The sequence below is a fragment of the Echinops telfairi genome, unplaced genomic scaffold, assembly GCF_000313985.2.
Source record: "Echinops telfairi isolate 266 unplaced genomic scaffold, ASM31398v2 ScPeMD7_1;HRSCAF=3_0, whole genome shotgun sequence".
NCBI classification, from domain to species: domain Eukaryota; kingdom Metazoa; phylum Chordata; class Mammalia; order Afrosoricida; family Tenrecidae; genus Echinops; species Echinops telfairi.
The window spans coordinates 54,578,045-54,602,352 of record NW_022103896.1 but is presented as its reverse complement, the minus strand read 5'-3'; the positions used below and the strand labels follow the sequence as shown (position 1 = coordinate 54,602,352).

Sequence of the window (24,308 nt, the reverse complement as noted above, 5' to 3'; positions counted from 1 at the left end):
ACATATATTGTACTGTATGTCTTAATGGGGGAAAAGTGGCTCTGTTGTGAGTAGAGACTGCATTTTGTTCTCATTATTTTTTTAAAAGGTTCCTGAAAGCTAGAGAATCAAGTTAAAGCAATCCCATTCACAGTTATAAATCCTAGAAATCTAAGAGCAATGACACTAATAAATATGTGCACGCCCATGTTTCTTACAGCAAGACTCATTCACAATAGTACAATAGTAGAAACTACCTGAGTGCCCATCGACAGAAAGTTGAGTAAATGAATGTGACACATGCATACAATGGAATACTACATAGTTATTAAAGAGTAATGATGAATTGAGGAAACATCTTCAAACACGAATGAATCTGGAAGACATTATGTTGAATGAAATAAGTCAAATGGAAAGGACAAATATTGCATGAAATTACGTTTACAAAAAGTCAAGAATTGGTATACAGACAGAAGGAAAAATTCTTTGATGGTTACTACAGAGTGGGGGACAGAGGGAAAAGAGGGATTCGCTCACTAGACAGTAGACCCTTGTTCATTCTGGTCATGGGAAAGTTGATGCATAAGCACACGTTGAACAAGGTAAACCAATACACAGAGAGGCCCATAAGCATAAAGGACAACTCCAATAAGTGTTGTCGTCTACGATTTTGTACCAATAATAATAATTAGCAAAAGATCTACAAGGGGTTATTTAAGTAATACCAGCTCAGCACAACCCGCTGCATCTAGTCTATATTTCAACTCATTGCAAACCTATAAAGGGTTTCTGAAACCGTAAATCTTCATGGGAGCAGATAGCCTCCAATTTCTCCTGCAGAGGGTTTGATGAGTTGGAAACACCAACCTTGCAGTTAGCAGTGCAACGCTCATCTGCAGCACCACCAGGATTCCTGTAATAAGTATGCTGCATAGGGGTGGGAAGCCACGGGGAGTACATGCTCAGGCATATATACCATTTGTGGGCCTCTGTATGTGGTGCTTATAAATTCAGGAGCAGTAAAGCACACAGGATGATGGGTACAGTAATATGCTTCCTGCCCAGGAATCATACCCAAATATACCCACACACCACCGTGCGGGAATTATTCACTCAATCGGAAGGCTCAGGACATAGTCTTACGAGACAGCTAGGTCAATTGGCATAACTTACTTCATGAATATAATGTTCTACCTCTTAGTTTGGTGAGGCATATCTTGGGTCTTAAAAGCTTTGTGGCCACCTAGCATACAGCTGTGGTCTCTTCCAGTCTTGAGCAACGGACAGTGAAAAACAAAGACTTAAAGAAATTAGACCTTAGGACTAATAGCCCATGCAAACCAAAGCCCCTTCGAGCCTTGAGACTAGAACTAGATGGTGTCTGCCTACCACTTCCAACTATTCTAAGGATACAATCAAAGGCCCCTATTAAAGTGGGAGACAAATGTAGAACAAAGTTCAAATTCATAAAAGACCGTCAAATTTACTTGACTAAGAGAAACTAGAGGAACCCCTGAGATTATTGCCCTCACAGAGTCTCTTCACCGGGGACTGAACCAATCCCAGAGGCCACAAAATAGATAAAAATAAATTAAATGATACTAAATCCAGTTTGGGAAATACTGGAGAAAATCTGCAAGGTAAGATAAATTTGAATGGAGGAGTTCAAATTAAATCATGACAGGTATGGTAACACTATTTCGAGGTATTATGTTGTAATATATATTATAGCCAAAAAATAAATTAGGCTAGAGGTAAGTTTTTTTTAAAAATGGGGCATAGGGGGAAAGCTACTATATACATACATACATCCCTGGGATGAGGTCCAGCAACTATGGCAGGGGCCAAACCCAATCCAGGGATACATACGGCAGCCAACTAAATAAGAAGGGGAAAGAAAACGAAAAAAAGAAAGACGTGGGTAGGGGAGGAGCAGGGCACTAATCCACCCAAGGGGAGGGCATTGTTTATATCACCCCAGGAGAGGGAATGAGAGACCAGGCTTCAACCCAATGCTCCAAGACCTGAATACAACATGTGCCAGGGAACCAATAGAGAGGTCTGCAGGGCTGGCCCCAATCCCGGCTATGTGGACAGGCCCCCACCCCCACCCCACCTCAGAAGAATGCACTTCAGAGCACAGCACTGGGGCTACAGCTTGGGGAGAGGGGTGCTCAGATCAGAGCACAGGGGAGAAACACAAAGGGACAGAGAGGGAGGAGAGGACATCCTGGCCCACCAAGCCCCGAGGATGATGTTCCTGTTCAGAGCAGACAACGCCCAGGGAGGACCGTAGGACTGGCCCCACCATGGGACATGGCATCCTGCACTGAACCAGGATGCTCAGGGGACAGCACTGGAGACACAGTGCGGGAATAGTGCACGGTCTGGCCCCATCGCTGGGGTGAGGCACTGAGGGTGTGCAGCAGAACAGCAGGGGGAGCAGAGTGATGAAACCCCCGGGGAAGACCAAAAATAGACTTGGGAGACAGAGTGTGGCACCCCATCAGACTCTACTGGGAAACACTCATAAAGGCCAACAAACAGACCTTGAACTATTTATAGGCCTTTCCATTTTTGTCAGTGGCTTTCTTTTTGTTAGTTATTTTGGTTTTGTTTTTCGTTGTTATTGTTTTGTTGGGTTTGGCTTCCTTTGTTGTTTTATTTGGCTTTGCCAGGTTTTGGCACTTATTAATGTATCTACATGTCTATCTAGATAAGATAGGTAGGATAAACCATTCAGAGATGAATAGAACGGGACCAATGGTTCCAGGGGGGGATATGGGAGAAGGGGAGGTGGGAGAAAGGAAGGTGGAGGGGTAACCAACCCAGGGACAAAGGAACAAGTGAACTAAAATCAATGGAGGAAGGTCATAGGATGCCTAGTGGGGCTTAATCAAGGGCAATGTAACAGCAAGGAATTACTAAACCCGAATGAAGGCCGAACATGATGGTAAGATAAGAGGGAAGTAAAAAGGAAATAGAGGAAAGAACCAGAAGGCAAAGGACATTTATAGAGGCCACAATACAGGCATGCACATATGTAAATATAGAGAGAATGAGAGGGTAATGGAACTATGTATTCATATATATATATATATATGTTAATAAAATGTTAAAAAACAAACAAACAAAAAAGAATTAAGGTTGCAGATGGACATTAGGCCTCCACTCAAGTACTCCCTTAGCACAAGAACACTTTGTTCTAACAATCCCGCATCCTGTGATGCTCACCTTCCTACTGCAATCACTGGAGACAAATGTGTGCATTAGTAAATGCTATCAAGAGATATAGTGTCTGGGGTCTTAAAGGCTTGAAGGTAAATAAGCGGCCATCTAGCTGAGAAGGAACAAAGCCCACATGGAAGAAGCACACTACCCTGTGTGATCCTGAGGTGTCGATGGGATCAGGTATCTAAGACCCAAAACAAAACCATTCCCAAGCTGAATGCAGGGGGAGGGGGGCATGGAGTGGAGACCCAATGCCCATCTGTAGACAATTGGACATCCCCTCACATAGGGGTCACAGGGAAGAGATGAGCCAGTCAAGGGGCAATAAAGCACTGATGAAACACAACTTTCCTCTAGTTCTTTGGTGCTTCCTTCACCCCACTCTCATTACCTCAATTCTGCCTTACAAATTGGATCAGACCAGAGTATGCACACTGTTACAGATAAGAGCCCACAACACAGGGAATCCAGGATAGATAAAGCCCTCAGGGCCAACAATAAGAGTAGAGATACCAGTAGGATTAGGGGATGGTGGGGGGGTGGAATCAATCACAAGGATCAATCTAGAATCCCCTCCCAGGGGAACAAATAATGGAAAAGTGGCTGAGGGGCAACAGATGATGATGTAAGATATGAAAATAATAATCTATAACTTATCAAGGGTTCGTGAGGGAGGACAGGCAGGGGAGGGATAGGGAAGAAATGGGGAACTGATATCAGGGGCTCAAGTGGAAAAAGAATGCTTTAAAAATGATGATGGCAGCATATGTGCAAATGTGCTTGACACACTGGATGAATGTATGGATTGTGATAGGAGATGTAAGAGCCTCCAATAAAAGTATTTTAAAAAATAAAATAAGTAAATAAATAATAAATTGGGCTATAAAAAGAACAATAGCACTTGTGAAGAATGCCCCTTTAGCAATACGATGTATGATATCAAACAGTGAATATTTACACAAAAGTAAAGATGATCAAGCAAGGAGAGGCAGAGGTACTGGTTGGATGGGGGCTTATAATCAACATCACAGAGCAATTTCTGTGTGAGTTGTTGAGTGGGAAACTAATTTACTGTGTAAACATTCGCCTAAGCACTCAGTGTGATCAAGGAGATACCAACTCATAGAATCGCCCTGTAGGTTTCCAAGAATGTACCTCTTTTTTTTTAAGTTGTATTAGCACAGAGCACATCCCATACAATTCAATAGTTCAATTATATCAAGAAGAGTTATACAGTCATTACAACAATCAATTTTAAAACATTTTCTTCTTTCTTATACTCATTATCATTAGCTTCCCATTTCCCCAAGAAACCATTAATCCAGTTACTGTCTCTATAGCTTTATCCATCCTGGACTTCAAATACAGAAAATCATCCAAAAAAAGCACACAACAAAAAACTAACAACAATTACAAATAAAGCAGAAAAACCTTAATCAAAAATAAAACAGAAAATGTTGAAACCCTAGAGCAAATGTGTAAGGGGTCAAAGGGGAGATCAAATTACAATTTGTTACCTTTCAGCCTAACTGCATCTGCCATCATCCACTTTCCAATGCGCTCTACGGGATAGCAAGGCTAGTCACATCCCTGGTGGGTGGTCAGAGGGAATGCACCAGAGGCTTAATCCGGGTGTAGCCTTTTTTTTAATTTTTTAACTGAAACAACTTTTAAATGGGTCATAGGGAGATCAAATGGTAGAGTACTACATTTCAACCTAACTGTGTCCACCATAATCCACTTTACAGTACTCTCTGTCTGATAACAAGGCTATTTACATGCTTTGACTCTGGTCAGAGGAGATACTTCGTAGGCTTAATCCATGTGTGGATCCTGCAAATGGAATTTGGGCTTCCATTGTTATCCATAGCCTTCTGTAAGCCAAGTGGCCACAAATTACGCTCTGATACCACTCCCTCTTTCAATGATATGTACAATCCTTGGCTCACGCAGGCTTTTGTGCTTCTTCCATGTGGACTTAGTTGACACCTCACTTAGATGGGTACTTGAAGACTTTCTCCCAAGGAGCGTCTGGAGGTGTGTTGGAACTGCAACCAGGACTCCTCACCTAAGCACAGTAGCATCGTTTTTTTAATAATCGAGTTAAGCATTTTAATGTCCTCAGAAATGTCTAGAGAATGTCCACACTGAGAGTACTATAAATGTAAAAAGAAACAAAAGTGAAAAGTTGTTATTCTGATGTTAATCTCATTCCCCCCCTTGGGAATCCTACTAAATACCAAAAACCAGGAATAGAAAATGTCTATGAGAACATCAGTAAATAGTCTCCCTCCCCTTCCCCCCCCCCCCACTCCCCTCACCGGACTTTAAAAGAGGTAAAGCACAGCCTAATGCTCTTTTTTTTTTTAAGAGTCAACTCAGACAACTTTTTCAATAAATGGGAGCTAGTTCCCTGGCATCTACGACATTTCTTTAGAGGATAAGTGTCACATCCTGCTCTCAATCAATCATTCCCAAGAGGCTGGAAAGAAAATACCACAGGCTGTTGAAATAGCTATTACCATATAGTGCTTCAAAGTAGCATCACTGTACCTGTTGTGGTTTAATCTTTGCACAATCTGAATCCATTTTATATTGCAAATTTCCTCTGCTATTTGCCAAACTGAACTTGGTGTTGTTTTACTTATTTTATAAAATATTTCCAAATGCCTCGCCCTTTTACACACCGGTCCCTAGAAATGATTTCGTATCCCCCATTCACACCACTGTCGTTCACAGCTTGTAATTGACAGGATTCTCCATCATCCAAGGAGCAATAGGACAAAGGAGAAAGGGAAAACCAAGAAGTGTCCCGTGTGACTTGCCTTGGCCTTGGCAAGACACGGGCTGTCTGTGGGTTGTGCCTGATGTGAATCACATGTATTTGATTTTCTGTTGTTGGTTTTCTTCTTTTCCCCCTTCCAGTGAAATCAGATGAGTTGCAGACAATCAAGAAAGAATTAACCCAGATCAAAACTAAAATTGACTCCTTGCTTGGGCGCCTGGAAAAGATTGAGAAGCAGCAGAAGGCGGAAGCAGGTAAGCGAAAAGCACCTGCGGCAATAGACTCATTGGGGTTGAACACGAGAAGCACCGACAACCATGAAGACAGGGCAGAGGCAGGAGGACACTGGCTGAGTTTAGCAGAGTTTAATCCAGATCCCAGGGTCATGATGGAACTATAACGATGCAATATGGTTCTTCTCCTGTCAGAACACATGAACTGAATTTTCTAAGAGTCGTGTTAAAAAAATGAAGAGAAAAACTGTTTTGATGAAAATCATAAGTAATTGTTGGCTCACATTTGAAAGATAACATATCAATATCAAGACACTGTTAAGAAAATAAAATCTATTAATAGACTAATAGTACCAAATTATAATAATATTCACATTTCATTAACAACAGCAAAATTTAACAGATTTCACAAATTGTTACTGGGAAGGCCAACTGCTCTTCTTACCACCAGCCTGCAAAACTTTATAACACAGTTTCAGGAGCCTCACACCATGCTCCCGGGCCACCTACTGGTCACTTTATTTAATTCTACCTTTTACAACATAATAGTCTCTCTTCTTTGAATTGTGAGCCCCAACCCTCATTCCAGTAAATTGCAATTCTATTGACCTGTTCATGTGTCTACAAATGTTTTTAAATTCATAGAACCTGAGAACCGAGATAAGCTTAGTGATAAGTTAGTCCACTATTTGAAAAGTGTGTACTACAAACTGGGAATGCAGGATGTTTCCGGAGATCCAGTAGGTAGCTCTATTCTACACCAACTTTCTCCAAGCTTAATCCTTTCTTTGACCAATGGGCATCTGTTCTAGAACTTGCAATTAAACATTAGACCTAATTTGCTGGATTTTACTTCTAAAAAAATAATAAAACTACAACTTTGAAAACTGTTGAACAAATCCAACATCCTTACTTCACAGATGAAAAAAACTAAAGTTCAAGGAAGTGAATAGCTATTGTCTATGGCTACACAGCTTGTTAGTAAGTAACCTTGAATTCAAATCCAACTCTGTGATTGAGTCCTAAGCCCTTTCCAATGCATACCTTCAATTTCAGACTTCCAGCCACACCCTAGCCACCTGATTTCACTACATTTCTAACTGATGAAAACTGGCGGGGCTGGGGGGTGGCGGCGAAATAATCTATAAAAACTAAATCCCACCTGTGTGTTAACTCTACCACTATGGTGAGGACTAGCATTTACCCTCTAGAAGAAGGCCAGATTTAAAGACAAGAACAAAAAACCCACTGCCATTGAGTAGATGCTGACTCATAGTGACAGGATAGAACTCGTAAGACAAGCTAGAACTGCCCAGAGAGTCTCCAAGACTGTAATTGTGTACGGGAGTGAGTAGAAAGCCTTGTCTTTGTCCCTCTGAAAGACTTGTGGTTTCACTGGAGATCCCCTTGCAGAGAGGTCTTGGGGAGGAGACGAGCCAGTCAGGGTGCAATGTAACAATGATGAAAAATACAACCTTCCTCTAGTTCTTAAATGTTTCCTCCCCGCTCCCACTACCATGGCTTGAATTCGACCTTGCAAGTCTGGCTAGACCAGAGGATGTACACTGGTACAGATAGGAACTGAAAATACAGGGAATCCCGGGCGGATGAGCCCTACAGGACCAGTGGTGTGAGTGGCGATACTGGGAGCGTAGAGGGAGAGTGGGTAGGAAAGAGGGAACCGATTACAAGGAACTATATGTGACCTCCTCCCTGGGGGATGGACAACAGAAAAGTGGGTGAAGGGAGACGTCGAACAGGGCAAGATATGACAAAATAACAATTTATAAACTATCAAGGGCTCATGAGGGAGGGGGAGCAGGGAGGGAGGGGAAAAATGAGGACCTAATGCCAGGTGCTTAAGTGGAGAGGAAATGTTTTGAGAATGAGGTGGGCAATGAATGTACAAATGTGCTTTACACAATTGATGTGTGTATGGATTGTGATAAGAGTTGTATGAGCCCCTTGTAAAATGATTTTAAAAAATAGTATCAAAACACACACACACACACACAGAAAAAGGCTTGTGGTTTCAAACTGCAGATCTCGTTCCATTGACACTACGCGACCAGGTCTCTAACGGGGACAGAGAGGCTCAAGAATAAAAGAGCCAGATGTGAGGCAGTGATGTAACATAAGGACCAGGGGAGATATAAACTTAGGTATAAACACTCTCATCCACTTATTTCCCCACACTGTTCTTTCTTTAAAGAAATGATGTTTTGAATTTGCTACCTGGAGAATTCTTCCTAAACAAAAAAATTAATGTAGCAGATGCAAGTTATATAACACAGTAATAACTCAAATGAGTGCTCTCTGGGGTTGTCAGTAACAGGATCTTCTATAAACATGTCCTACTTTCCATTACCTTGCTACTTTCATATAGCCCATTGAAAACACACAACCACACACAGACACCGTGCCCTGTTGCTGCGATGGCTGTTGGGTGCTGTGGAGTCTGAGGCAGCCGCTCACAGCCACGCTATATAAACCGAAGGAAACACTGCCCGTCCTCACAATGGTTATGTTTGAGCCTTGTTGCAGCCACTCCATCACTCGGTCGCATGAAAAGGTCTTTATTTTTTGCTGACCTTCTGCTTTCCCAGGAGCCCCGGTAGCCTAATGGGCTGCAGACTGCATGCTCAGTAGTTCGAAACCAGCAGCCATTCACAGGAGAAATATGAGGTTTCTACTCCCATACAGAGTTCCAGTTTTGAAAACCCACAGGGTACATTTCACCCGTCTCGTAGGTTGCCATGCATCAGAATTGTCTCGATGGCCATGAGAATATCTCCTGACACTTTGTCTGAAGTCTGTCAGATAAAGTCTCACCAGTATCACTACGAAGAAGCAGGCTGGCTGTACTTCTGCAGGACAAATGTGTTTGTTCTTCTGGGAAACTGCGGTGTTTTTAATATTCTTTACCAAACCTATAATTTGAGCATCAATTCTCCCGAGGTCTGCCTCAAAAGTGGTTGTCCACCTTTCACATGTGCTGAGGCATGTGCCAAGAGATGGTGGATTCTCACCAAAGCTGGTTAAATTGATGTGGATGAGAAATGATGGAGCAAATAAAATCTGTTTTACAGCGTTCTGTTAAAAATACTTTTCTACCAAGAAATTTTGATTCGAGCAAGTTTTTTACGTGCTATCTTTGGGCACTAATCTGAAGTTATTGCTGTAACTGAAATATTCTGTGATGTGGCCTAAATCAATATTTCCCTTTGAGGAACTTCTGTGAAATTCATTATTATGTAAAACAACCCTTACAGCAAAAGACTTTGATAACCAATTTGCACTTCAGTTTAAAGGATTATAGAAAGCTCATTTAAATATAAATCACCTCCCAGAGAAAAATGTGATCCTTATTTCATTATATGATACTTCTCGGTTTGCTACAATGAATAATATCTCTGCATACTTTCTTAGATTCTCATCCACACAAACCCTACTGCCTGGGAGTCCCTCCCGAATCATGAGACCCCATAGAAGGGTTCTGAGACCAGCACCGTTTCAGGTACAGACAGCCTCCTGTTCCAAATATACTGAAATCTGAAGCTTGCAGTTTCTTTTCACGAAAGGCAGCCATTTTTTGACACATTTAAATGTTCTCAACTGTGAAACAATTACCTTTAAAATGATAAGCTTATCCATTTGATATTTTTGTCACTGCTTGCTTCATTTACCATGCTAGGAAGAAAAAAAATTAAGTTATTTAATGCGCACCTTCATTCTCTTAGTAATTGTCTCCTAAATAGTATTCAGATTTGTGGAGATGATTGTTTTATATATTTCTCTATGTTTTCTTCCTGAAAAGAAATCAGGATTGTATGGAAGAAGTCTATACTAGTACAAGAAGTAGAAAAATCTAATTTAGTTCACTTTAAAATATTCAAGGTCACCTTATAAAATGTAAAGGGCACTTCTTCTAATGCTTAATTGTTTGCAAGTTAATTATTAGATAGGTAGCACTCACTCTTCGTGATTAATTCTTTCACAATTTTCTGTTAGCTATTAGATAAGAAAAGTTTCCAGTGCCCTGGGAATGGTTGGAAGGGAATGGAGCATCACGGACTAAAAGTGGCTCAAGCCACATAGCGTGAAGATTTCTCTGAACTCAAGTTGCTTCTCTTTCTTTTGTTCTTTTTGGTTTGCAGTGAATTCCTAAACTATCAGGAATAGTCACAGTGAAATCCAAGGAGGTTTCAAAAGCTTTGTGGAAAAATTCCACTAGCTCTCAAATCTTTTTGAGATTGTCCCAAATCTTTTTGAAACTTCCTTGTATAATTAGTACATTATTTTGGGTTCTCTAAACTTTGTTACTATTATTATATGTTAGTGTGGTGTCTTCTTTGAACTTCTTATTGTGATGGGGTGAAGGGTTCCGTGGATGTCTCCATGCACCAGCTCTGAAACATTTTATTTCATGTCACTGATGACAATCCTCACAATGTAACAACACTCATTCTACTTCCCTAACTGCTGTTTCCACCCCTCCTTCTTTCCTAACCCTCCTGAACTTTGACCTTAGGGAAATTGCTACCCTTTTGCTCTCAAATGGATGATTGCTCTAAGATGTCATACCTGCCTATTGTTACTACGCCCTTGTAGAACTGGCCAGCTGAAAATGGAACTCTGGGGTGAGTTCAATTCAGTTCCAGACCTGAAGGGTCATACAGGGTCATGAGCTCAGGCTTCCACAAAGGTCTATTTCAACCAGTAAGGCTAATCTCTTTATGATTTTCAGGGTTTTTCCCCACAGTTTTCGCCCACTCTATCCAGGACCTTCTAATACGATCCCTTTCAGAACCCTTGTAGTGGCCGTGGGCACCCTGTAGTTCTGGTCCCGGGGGTCACGGAGAGTGGTACTTGCACGGTCCGTTCATTCGTGGGACTACTTGGTACCGCAAGTCTCGGGTTTCTCCCCTCTGCTGTGCTCCACACAGCGGGAGATGAATCGTTACCCTTCAGATGGCTGCTCACAGCTTTGAAGACCCAAATTACTATTCACCAGAGTAGGAAGTAGAATACTGACTTTGTGAACTATGTTATACCAGTTGACGTTGGTGTCCCCTGTGACCATGGTCCTTAGCCCCCAAGCCCAGCAACTAATTCCCTGAGTTTGTTTGGGTATGTCGAAAATATTTTCATTTCACCCCTATAATCTCCATGTGTGTGATATTTTGTCTCTTCCTTTGAGACTGTGAACTTCCTAAGAACAAAATCATACCATTTCTTCCCTGTGTAACTCTTTTTTTTTTAGCTTTTATTATTTTAAGCTTAATTTATTTCTGAGGCATGAATTTTTGCTTCTTCCATTTCTTCTGGGAGATCTTTTTCTTCTGTGCAACGTTCTCTTCTGATTCAGGAACAATGTTTTCCTTTGCAGTCGTGGATCATCACAGCGGGGCAGGGGGAGCGTGTGGACCAGGAGCTCTGTGAGTCCAGCGGCGCATCTTGGGGGCTTTGTTCACCTGGATGTGCTCAAGGACCAGACAATCCACATCTAAACCCTTCAGTTCAGCATGACTTTCTGCATTTTTAAGCATGTGAACCAAAAATTTCAGCACTCTTTTTGGGCTACTGACTCCGGGTCCCACCCCATTGTTTGGCCTCCCAAGGCCACCATTGTAATGACGGAAGGGCACCCGCTGCTTCTGCAGAGTGACGTCTTTCAAGTATTTGGTGGCTTTCCGGATGTGCACGCCTTTGATGGCCTGGGCAGTTTCACGGGTGTTCTAAAGTGGACCGGAGATTCAACCCTCTTGATTTGCATGATTTTGTAGGGTTTTCTGGGTCAAGTGAGTAGTGAACCATTTTGGCAGGTCACCTCAGGCCACTACAGGTAGAGCCCTATTTAACTCTTATCAGCACCATGTACTACAGACAGGGCATGATTTAACCAATCCTTTAATATCTCTAAGTCTCAAACCCCCAAAATTGAAACTAAATGGGATGAATCATAACCACAAATGCTTTGTGCTACCCTTTAAAATTATGATTTGTTTCAATCCATCAAGCATGTGTCATATTTTCCTGTGAATAACTCAAATAATGGAATTGGCGGGGAGCAGGGACAGTGAGATTACATAGATTATTGAAAATAACAAACACACCAAATATCAGTTCAATTTATAGCTGTGTCCCATTTCTTCTTGATTTTTAAAAAAATGAACACTATATAGATTGCCACGTGTAAATAGCACGAGTTATTATTTTCTTTGGAGCTACTAAAGGTATCATACCATTCCATAGTTCAATCCAGTCAAGCAATAGTGTACAATTACAACTACACTCAATTTCAAGATATTTTCTTCCTTCCTGAACTCCTTGATATCAGCTCCTTTCTACCCCCCCTCCCCCACCTACATCCCAGGAGCCCTTATTCTATTTGTTGTAGACTCATCAGTCCTAGTGCTCATATACCAAAAAATATAGCAAAAATTCAACCAGGCTATCCACAATGGCAAAATACATCAGAAATAAACCCCAATATGGAAAAGAAACCAAAACAGAAAATATTGAGAACTAGATCCACTTAAAGTGAATCAGAGGGTGGATCAAGTGACAGGGTTTTAATCATTCAGGTCAAATTTATCATTCTGACTTCCTATAGTCATCTCGCCAATACTCTGGTAACCGGTTTATTCCTATCCTGCAGTTATGGTTAGAGGGAGTACCCTGGAGACTTGTTTCCTGTGTAGAGCTCACAAATGTATCTCGGGTTTCCACTGTCATCATATCCTTCTGCAAACTAGAATCTCACAATTTAAGCTCTGATACTATTCTCTCCTTCAGCTTTAGATTATATAATGTACAATCTTTGGATCACGCAGGTTAGTGTGCTTCTCTTTGTGGACTTAGTTGACATCTCACTTAGATGGCTGCTTGTTTGGAAACAAGTCTTTAAGACCCCAGCTACTATTCTGTCTGATAGTTGGGCACCATCTAGTTTCTTCACCATGTTTTGCGACGGCACCATATCTTTTGTTTCCTTCATGAGGGTGTGTATAGAGCACAGCCATGTTATAAGAACTAGTTATTCTTAAATTGGAGCTAGGATTTAGTGCAAGCCCCAAATTTACTCCTGAATCTTTTTCATCTGCCTTTGACTCCCCTAAGAGATTCCTTGTTAATTCGTGGTAGAGTATCCTATCCATCTTCCATTAATAATGTCATTGATTAGCTCTGATACTAATTTTTAAAACACCGTTGAGAGAGCGATATTGGACCAATGTAGGCTAACTACACACCGCAATACCTAATTATTCGCTTGCACAGAATAATTCCTTATGTAGCAGGATGCTAGTAAATAGCGCGAGTTTTATGTGATTCCCACAGGGCTGCTAAATGAGAAAAATAAAGTGAAAAAGTAAGAAGGAAAAGTAAAGATTGGATATAATAGACAAATTTTCCACATTTTAAAACTGATTCCATTTTAAACATAAACAACCCTAGTATAACTAGAACTCACTGCCATCAAGACGATTCTAATTCACGGTGACTATAGCATGCTTATTATTGCTTGAAAAATTCCAAATATTTGCTATAAGACCCTGAATTTTTTAATTAATTGCTAAAATGTGTAATATTAAAATTTTTAAACTAATATAAATTTTTATATTTTGTAACTTCTTTAACAATTTGTTATAAATTTACATTACTTCCCTTGGAAAACTAAAATCTGTCACTATTATTGCTCACTTTACACATGGCATCTGCTTTTCTATTTGTTTGTTTAGCTACCCACGTCAGATATCCAAGTAATTTATTTAGTTCCTATTCACATTCGTATTTAGACACCTCTGGTAAGTTCTTCTTTACCCTGAGACAATATTTACTTCCTTTTGCTTTAGTAATTTTACCCTGTTTTCTGTTTTCTGAATGGCTTGCAAAGGCCTGTGAATCAGCCTAGAGTCCAGGCTCTCAAGAGCCACACTGTAAAACAGAAAACAAAGGATACCCGTTATTCTGAAGAGCCCTTTCCATCCTATTCTTCTGTATCCAAGATTGAACATGTTCAATGTGAGGGCAGATTAAAAACATTTTTTTGAAAAGGGACCCAAAAATTATCCTCAATTCACCCTTTCCCTGAAAACCAGTGAAGGATCTCTTATACCAGAACATGGAAGTCAACCAAGAAATGGGTAATCACAGCTCTTGTGGAGTAGGGAATCATTGTACACTAACAGTTTAGCGGTGGGAAGTATAAACATAGCTCTGTAAGGACTGACTATTGCTCAACCCAGCGAACCGTGTAGGTCTCCAAATGGATGGAAAGTAAATGCAGACTAAGTGGGGGAACATCATCCTCAGCCTCCGAAGGATAATGCCAGCCTAGTGCATAAAAGTGATCAAGAAGTAGCAAAATAAATATGCTGTCTAGAAACGGGAAGGCCAGCATCTAAGATAATCGGGTAAAATGAGTAGAAAGCCCTTGAGGATCAGGAAATGGTGAAATGGAACATTGCTGTTTTTCATAGCAAACTTTGCATGAATATTTGGCTTCTTAAGAACAAGATGTTTTTAAATAAACTAAATTTACGGGAGAGGGCGGCGATGGAGTTCTTTTATTTGTTAACAGTTAGATCAAAATTTCTCCAAATTACTGGAGAGCTTCCTATGGCTATCTCTCAGAAAAATCCATCAAAATCTTTCCAAATGGAACGGATTTGCTTTCTCCCCACTTTTCTACCCAAATATAACTTTCTCTATGTGTCCTATCTCAGCCACATCACCAGTATGTGAACACTTAGCCAAATTGCAAACTTCAACATCAACTTCTATTCTGTGCCAATCCAGTGTTGGCAAATCTTGCCTTTGGAAGACGAAATATTGCTTCACGCTACTCCATCCCTCATCTCTCACCAGCATGATTGCACCCATAGTTGTTGTTTTTTACAACAACTTTGTTGAGGTGTATTTTACATGTTATAAAATTGATCAAGAATACAACTCAGTGGTTTCTTAGTAATTTTACCATAAAGCAATTTGGGGACATTTTCATAACTTCTCCTCTGCAAAGTTGTACTCACTTCTAGTCTGCTCTCCAATTAAATGTCCTGATGGCAAACAGAGTCACATTACTGAACATCGAAGGCACTAGACCTAGGAATCTAGCAGATCTACTTTTACTTTCTACTCAAAACTTAGTTTAGAAACTTAATAACTACTTGAACTTTAGAAAATAAGAAAATGTATGCTTAAAATGGATATGATATGTGTTTAAAGAGACAAATCTGTGATCATCTTCAATTAATGGATACTGAATTTGTGGTTAGCTCTCCAATTCAGAGTATTGCGTGTGAACATGTGAGCTTCATTTCTCTAGACTATATTATGTGGCTGATATTTTAACCTGAAAGCACTCCTCCTGTGCAACTTCCTGAATGTTCGTTCGTGTAAGACCATACATAACTTAACTCTTTTTAGAGAATTTATTGAAATCATTAGGTTAGCTTTCTATGTATACAGGTGTTATAATGTCTATTTTAAAATAGAAAATGCAGTTTACACTGGTAGGCAAAAATAATAAATCTAGGACACCAGCTTGGTTCTAATGAACAATGTGACTGTTTTTGTTTCAACATTCTTTCCGACCATCTGCTACATACAATTCAGCTAGCAATTAACTAGCAATTAAGCCAGCATGTCAAAAAACTTAATTGCCAACTCAACCAATTTTCAGAGTTATATTAATGATAATAGCAATGCAGCAAAGGCAATTTAATAAAAATGCTCAGAACATAAATCCCAACAATTTGAACTTGTTTTCCAAATCAGATATACTTTTTGAAGTAGAAATAAGTGGTGCAGAAAAGAATACTTGAAGATTAGGGTTGAAACAATATCAAATTATTTCCTTTCATGATTTCTTCAAAGTCTGAGGCATTTCCCTTACACAAAAATATTTAAAATATTTACCTATCACTGTTTACTTGTCACCTCTTTCCTCTGATAGTGTTAGCCAGAACATGTGGCCCTGACATTTCTTATTTTAAATGGTTTTGTGGTTACTAAGGGTATTAAAAAGTCTGGTAATAAATCAGGCCCATTTTCTAAAGTTATATTAGAAAATAGTACAGATTATGAAGACAAACATCTTTAATTTGAAATCCCAACTCTCTTATATTTATTAAATAGGTGAATGTGGCACATTGCTGAAATCACTTATGCCTCAGTTTCCCCACCTGTGAAATAAATCAATTGGACTACCCTGCATAATTTCCCTAGAACTAAGATTAATGGAGGTTTCATGGTCAATACTGAGTAAGCACTCACTAACTCGTATCCATTATAGCCCTTCTTTTCTGTTGAAATCTTTAATTTTGATGATTTTTTGAGTTATCTATTAAGCATCAACTATGGATGTTCTAGTTCCTAATGCATTCTTTTTTAAAATATATACCTAATGCACACACACAGAAAAGAGAAATTTACTTTCTCTACACACAAAAGGAACAATATGGCCATCCATCTCTCTGACTTAAAGGTGTCAACAGACACTTTGAAACATGCCAATGTTCAAAGGCAGTCGTCCTCCCTGTAGACCTTGAAGACTTTCATGGTTTGTTTTTCTTTTGGAAACCTGTCAGTGTAAGAATGAGCGATTTTCTTCTGAGAAAATCCCAGGCCCCACGTTGTGCTTTGACACGGTGGGGAGGGCTGTCATGCAGAAGGAAGCAAGGAGGTTTCTCTCAACTTCTTTTGGATTCAGGTTTTGGCACCTCGGTGCTAAATTCGACCATCTCTTTGACTCGGTGAAAAGGAGTTGATGTCTAGACATTTATTTTCATCCTTTGATTCATAAGAGTCCACAGATATATTCAGCAAACATTTAATTGATGTGCAAGACAGCGAGTTATCTGCCTGAGAGATGCAAAGGTGAGTTCGTGCTTCTGCCCCCAAAGGACCTTTGGTGGCAAAGAGTGGCTGCACATGTGCACACACCACTCAAAAAGTAAGAGTGGCAAGTAGAGTAAGAATGTATTCAGTAAACGTCACATGATGAAGTTGGAAACAAACCAAAAACCCTTTTCCATTTCTAGTAGAAGTAAAACTGGGTGATTCTTCCCAAAAAACAGAATGAGTTGCTTTGTTTCTTTCTCGTTCAACAATATAATGACTGGATCATAATTTGCTTGTTAAATGGTGAACTAACAGCGTCATAAACAAGATGTGCTTTCATGTGTGATTTTGCTAATGGAGTCTGTCATTGTTTAGTGATTATAACGTTTCCATTGAGGTGAGGATAAAAGTCTATGACGGGTACATATTGCTAAAGCAGAGTGATTGTGTTTCCATTAGACTCCTGTGAATCGATTACCATTGCAATTAAAGCCTTTTTCCTCAGACCAGATAATGTCTTCTAAGCATTTACCTTTCAAGTTAACTATTGAACAAATGAAGATAAGTTACAGGCTTTTTTCCCCTTTGTACTATAAAGGCATATCACTCCTTTTGGGATAGGCCAGGAGAGGAGTTAGCTGTATATTTGCATGTTAATACACATGGATACACACACATAGGCAAGGTAACTTAAGACCTATGTTTGCCTAAACATAGAAATGAACAGGCCATCCCAAAGTCAAAATTATCTCTTTAAATTATATATGATTCTTAATGGTAGTGATGAATTATTTTGAAATGGGCATTTTGAGGGTTGCAATCCATTCGAGAAATACTTTTAGCACTTTATGGCGGCATGTTTATATGGCCTGTACAGTTTTTAAAACATTTGCTTCTTTTTCCTCAGTTGAGCATGCAATTATTCCCTGAAGGAAGCATTATGCTATGCCCGTATTTTAAAGGAACTGCAGTCAATGGGACCAGTGAGTTTCCGAAGCACAAATTCCAAATCCTATGGCCCTTCCAAAACATCGCATTACTCCTTGTACAAGTAATGCATTAAGTGAGGGGACAAAACACATCAAAATATTTCTTGATAACTGCTGGACTTGCATTGTGCTCTTCAGCTCGCAAAAGATTGCCAGCTGTATTATTCCCCTTTGAACGTGGCATTGACCTTGTGAGGCTATGGCTCAAATTTCCAGGAAGTGTAAAGTATAATGAGAAAAAAATAACAGTTGCAACACCTCTTAAGACAGCATTTGTTCAGGTCATTGGATGAGCAAAGGAGGGAGAAATCACACTCAGCTGGGAGGATCATGAAATTCAGCTCAGATTTCAGGTACAACGGAAGTAAATTGATACACAGACACAGACAAAAGGAGATGCACCTCTTCCAAGTTTGGTCCTGCACTCGTTCCTCGAAAATGTAGTCTGCTTCTTTGACCACTGATTTTCTAAAGCCAAAAAAAAAAAAAAAAGAAAGAAAGAAAATATTGCCTTCAACATAGAAAATGGAACTTTTTAGGGGGCAAATATTTCTGAAATCATTAGAGATGAAATAGATCTACCAGATGAAATGAATGAATTCCCATTATAACAATAATTTTAAGCAAAGATTCATTTATGTATTATAGCAGAAGGGTAGATAAAGGACCTAACATCATGAAAGTTTAATATTTACCAAAACTTGTATGAGTTGAGACTTTTTTTCATTATATAGAATAATAATTGTTCCGTTACAAAGCTCCATGACCTCTCTTTCCTGAAATACCAAAATCAGGTCTTACAAGCCAGGAAATTTTGAACAAATAACATAGCACAGTGGCCTAGTGTGATAGAAGTTAGGGCAGTGGTTCTCAACCTGTGGGTCGCGACCCCTTTGGGGGGTGGAATGACCCTTCCACAGGGCTGACCCAATTCATAACAGTAGCAAAATTACAGTGATGAAGTAGGGAAAATAGGTTTATGGTTGAGGTCACAACAACATGAGGAACTGTATTAAAGGGTCGCTGCATTCGGAAAGTTCAGAACCACTGAGTTAGGGGGTCAAGTGGTAAACGTTAAACCAGGCTACACCTGCCCCTGTGAGTTTCTGGAGACTGTAACTCTTTACAAGAGTAAAAAGCCTCATCTCTCTCAGTCAAAGCAACTGGTGATTTTGAACTGCTGACCTCCTAGTTGTACCACCAGGGCTCCTACTGATTATCATAGTTCTAAAATAAAAAAACTGCCATCAGGTAGATTCTAACTCATAAAGGCCCTATAGGACATACTAGAACTGCCCTGTAGATTTCCAGAACTGTAAAGCTTTATGTAAGCAGAAAGCCTCACATTTCTCCCAAGCAGCAGCTGGTGGGTTTGAACTACTGACTTTGTGGTTAGCAGCCCAACCTGTAACCCAGGAAGCCACCAGCTTAGTAGATACTAATTATGTGAGCTGATCAGCTGAGGGCAGAAGTCTAGAATTCTAGAGAGTAATCCTTTGTGGAAGGAAGAGGAGAAAATTTAGTAATCTTCAGTAACAATTTAATTGCAGGTGTTTGGGGTCTGCATCTCTTGCTTATTTTGTCTTCTTTTTAATCCGAATACCTGGGTCATCTTCTCAGATGAAACTATTTTTATTCTATAACTCACTATTTACTAACTTAATTTAGATGACTATCTGGATTTAGAGAAGGAAAACTTGGTCGAGTTTAAAAGAACCACTGTGTGTATGTCTTCCTAAGACTGCCTATGTGAATAGTCGACCCAAGGGGACCAGGAAGAATGTGTGCTCCCTCGTTTGCTTCCTTCAGCATCCTTGTGTACTCGGATGACAAAGGTGTATATGCGAAGATAAAAGGTGTAGCTCTTAAAGCAGAATCTACGTCATCACCATTATTACCCTGTTTCCCCGAAAATAAGACTGTCGTTTATTAATTTTTGCTCCCAAAGATGCGCTAGGTCTTATTGTCAGGGGATATCTTATTTTCCCATGAAGAAGAATATGGTACACATTTATTGTTGAACAACAAAAAAAGGAAATTTATTACCTGCATACAGTATGGTAGTAGTTGTCGTTACAAACCAGCATAACCAGACAAACTGTGAATCCTACAGTATCAAGAATTTCTTGTTACTACCATTATTTCCTGTACAACAGTCTATGGTACATTTACTCATAATCTATGGTACATTTACTTGCACTTCCTGTCTGCTCCGGCTGCACTGCGGTCAACAGTGAGCTGGCGGCGGCGCCCGCCACTACGGTCCAGAGTCCAGAGTTATGGTAGCTTTGGGGGACCTTATTGTCGGGGAGGCCTTATGTTCGGGGGAGATCTTATTTTGGGGGGATACCTTATATTTCAGCGAGAGGCATAACTGTAAGTAGGTCTTATTTTCGGGGGTGTCTTACTTTCAGGGAAACATGGTAGTAATATTATTCTATGGAGAAATGTGAAGTTAATAAATTGATAGGGAAACAGAATAGATGGAAGCCCTGGTGGAATATTGTATTACTATATGTTAAGCTATTAAACACATGGTGAGGTTCAAATCCACCAGCCACTCCATGAAAAAGATAAGACTGTTTTCTCGCATAAAGATTTACAGCCTTGGGAACCCACAGGGGCAATTCTCTGTTCTATAGAACCGCGAAGAGTCAAAATCAACTCCATGGCACTGATGTATATATATATGATGCATATATATATGATGCATATATATATGAATATATATATGCATATATATGAATATATATGCATATATATGATGCATATATATATATATATATATATATGAGATAATGTGAAGGAAAACTGTTTAGATTCTGGTCTTTTTAAGAGATCCATCGTAATAGTGATTTTTTAAGCTTTGGCCGGCTACTCTCACTCTTTTCCTCCTCTGAGCCATGTTCTTTTTCACTATTGCTCCTTGATTCGGTCGGGTTTTTGCTTGCTCGATACTCGCTTCCTCAGTCATCACAAGGAACCACCTGTGCTAGTATGGCTGTTGGCATAATTCCCATGGTGGCAGTTTAGTAAATAGAGTACACAGATCTTGGCAAGTAGCACTTTTCTAAATCATTATTCATGCATGCCCAATGAGGAGCATACAATTTCTTTTACATGAAGTAATACACATTTATGTAGTTCTTTAAAGTTCATGAATTGTTTCCCAACTATATCCCCAACCCCCCTCGAATTGAGTCTGATTCTCAGCGACCCTATATGTGAGAGTTCCAAGGTTGTAAATCTGTATAGGAACAGAGGTTCTCAACTTTCTGTCCTCAGAGAAAAGCCTGAAAGTAGGTATTACCACTGTCATTATTGTTGTTTAAAATAGAAGGAAAGGATGAATTCAGCAAAAGCTTAAATTCAACTCCAGTGTCTTCATTCCTCTGGTAAGTAATTGAGTCCTGTCTTCAAGCAGCAGGGCCAGGGGCTAGATCTATAACCAAACTGAACCCACTGCCATTGGCAGTGCTGACTCATAGCCACCCACTCAGGGTTTCCAAGACGGTAACTGGAGTAGAAAGCTCAGTCTTTCTCTCAAGGAACTGCTGGTGGTCTTGAAATGCCAACCATGTGGACCGCAGCCAATGCATAACCCCCAGGGTCCCAGCCCTATAATCCAGTATTATTTTCAATAAATAAACTTCGTTCTTACCGAATGAAAGCTCAAAACCAGATAAGTCCACATTTACATAACGATAGGACTCTTGTTTGTGATTTTAAACCATTTCTAGGGAAGGCTATCCCTGTACCTATGCACCGTTTATTTATCAGTGCTTATTGGTTTACATTTAATTTAGCTTTGAGAAGTTCTGTCCTGAATCAAATGTGTATGCCAATAATTATTTCCCTTTTAACACACATTATGAAAAAGAACAGAAATGGATATCTCCATAATTGCTTGGCTTCCTGCACCATCTTTTACTACCACAAAATATAAGTAAATAAGCCCAAAATGTAGTAATTCATCGGCTGAGAACCGTGTTAACAATCTTCAAACGACTCTCCTTTGGGGACAGTGGTGAGCAGTGCGGGACTAAGGCAGAGGAGAGACACATGAGAGGACCCCAGGTCTTCACGCTCCCATGCTTCACGGCCTTTCCGCTCGGAGAACGAGACGATGGCTGCCAGGGCCGGTGACTGTAAACGGAGTGCACGAAGCCCAGCCAAGAGAGGGAAATCTATTAATGCAGAATGTAGCGTCACTCGGGGAGCATTGATCATTTGCAAGTCACTATACCAACCCTTTTGATTTACCCTTAAAAGCCCAGTTTTACAGATGAGAAAACATAGGCACACAAAAAATTGATGATTTCAACTTGGCACGGTGGTACACAGCTAGTAAGTGGCAAAGCTGGACTTTGACCTCGGGCTGACTGATGCCACAGTTGATGCTCTTAGCCCTCGTGCCTAACTCCCGCTAAAGAAACTTTTCAAATGTCAAAGAATTGTTTCAAGGGACTTTTCCTCTGAAAGACTGCATAGCTCTTCTGTGCTCTATCCTCCGTGAGCTTTTTTTGGTCTATTTTAATTAGAGCTGAACTTGTCAAGGAGCGTTCTCCATCCTTGTCCTTGAGTGAAAACGTCTATGACGCCTGGCTTTTTGTGCTGTTTCCCTTATTATGAAGGAATATGTATAAAATGAAATGCCCAGGAAGTCCTCACCATACATGAAAACCATTGACTTGCTTATGTAACCTCCATCGGTATTTCCTAATTTTTACTAATTCCATTAAAAATGAATATGCTTACTTGTAAATGTAAATAGATATGCGTGCCTAATTTACAGGATTAAATAGATTAAACTGAAAACAATGTTACCTTACCTGCTTTGCACCCTTCCTAGTACACTGAGTTTACATTTTTTCCCATGGACTGTTTTTTCATAGTTTATCCAAAGTTCATGAACAACCCAAGGAAGTAGTCATTTGCTTTCTCCCCCCAGAAGCTCAGAAGAAACAATTGGAAGAGAGTATAGAGCTGATCCAAGATGAATGTGTGTCAGAGAATGCAGATCAATCTACAGAGGAGCCTGCTGAAGGAGGGCCCGATGCGGATGGAGAAGAGATGACTGATGGGATAGAGGAGGACTTCGATGAAGATGGGGGTCATGAGCTGGTAGGAACTAAACATTTGGTGTCCATACTCTTTGGAGAGCAGCACTGGCATGTCAGCAACTCGTTCATTCTAAAATAAGGATGAAATGATTTGGGGATTATTTCTTACATACATATACTTAAGGCAGCCAGGACAGGTCCTTGAACATAATAAGTGCTCAATTGTGCTATGTGAGATGAAGATATGGGGGAATGAATGAATGAGTAGTAGAAATATAGAACTATTACGTATAAGATTCGGTGTCACTAAAGTCTGAAAAGAGAAAATCTCTTTAACAAATGCCTCGTCATGGAGAGAGCCCTGTGTTTGTGCAAAAGCTGCATGTGTTTATGCAGAAACTGCATGTATAGGATAGCTTGATAAATAAATAGCTGACACAAGGATCCCCATCTTACTTGAGATAGTTGCACTCACTGATGAGAATGAGCTCTGGTAGTTGATTGGCCAACCTTCTCGTCTAGAGTCAGCTCAATGGAATGGCCTCTGCTGGATGACCGGCCAGCACCTTCAGTGACTATACTGTTAGATATTGCAGTTACAGGATTTGGGAGTTTAGCTGATAACTTTAATGCATCATTTTCCCATTGTTGTAATCATAATAGTTCTCAGTCCTAAATCATATTTCCTACATAACCACACCAGGGACGATGTAAATGTAGGCTCCTGAAGATGTTATTTCTCATATTTCATCAACCATGAAATTAAGCACATTATCCTAAAGGGGTTGACTAATGAAAATAGGGAAAGAAAAAGATGTATGTGTGTGTTGCTAACTCTCAAATATCTATGGACTAATCATATTAAATTTGGCTTAACCCTAGGTATATCAGTTTCAAATTAATTAGAATATCTATTGTTACTTATTTATCCTGTGATGGTTATACTTTTATTTTGGTGTGATAACTATGTTATCAATAGTACTTTTAACAAATATGAGCATTTTACAAATATGAGACAGAAGTCTACATAAGACACAGAAATACCTGGTTGTCGCATTATATTGATTTCTATGACCTATTGGGCAAGAGGGATTCCTGGTGGTGCAATGGGTTAAGTACTGGGCTCCTAGCTAAAAAGTTGGGGGTCCGGACTGACCAGCCATTCTTTTTTTTTTTTTTT

General features: G+C 39.9%; 1 protein-coding gene across 3 annotated transcripts in view; it reads left to right on the top strand.

The window, feature by feature from the left end:
• Positions 1-24,308, top strand: part of RALYL (RALY RNA binding protein like) — an 832,089-nt gene that overhangs the window by 764,011 nt on the left and 43,770 nt on the right. For 2 of the 3 annotated variants that reach the window (XM_045287683.1, XM_045287690.1), the window contains 2 exons: positions 6,136-6,249; positions 23,017-23,189. In XM_045287683.1, coding sequence (XP_045143618.1) covers positions 6,136-6,249; positions 23,017-23,189 — 287 coding nt within the window. The remainder of the gene's footprint in view (positions 1-6,135; positions 6,250-23,016; positions 23,190-24,308) is intronic. The other variant, XM_045287689.1, reaches the window with a different exon arrangement.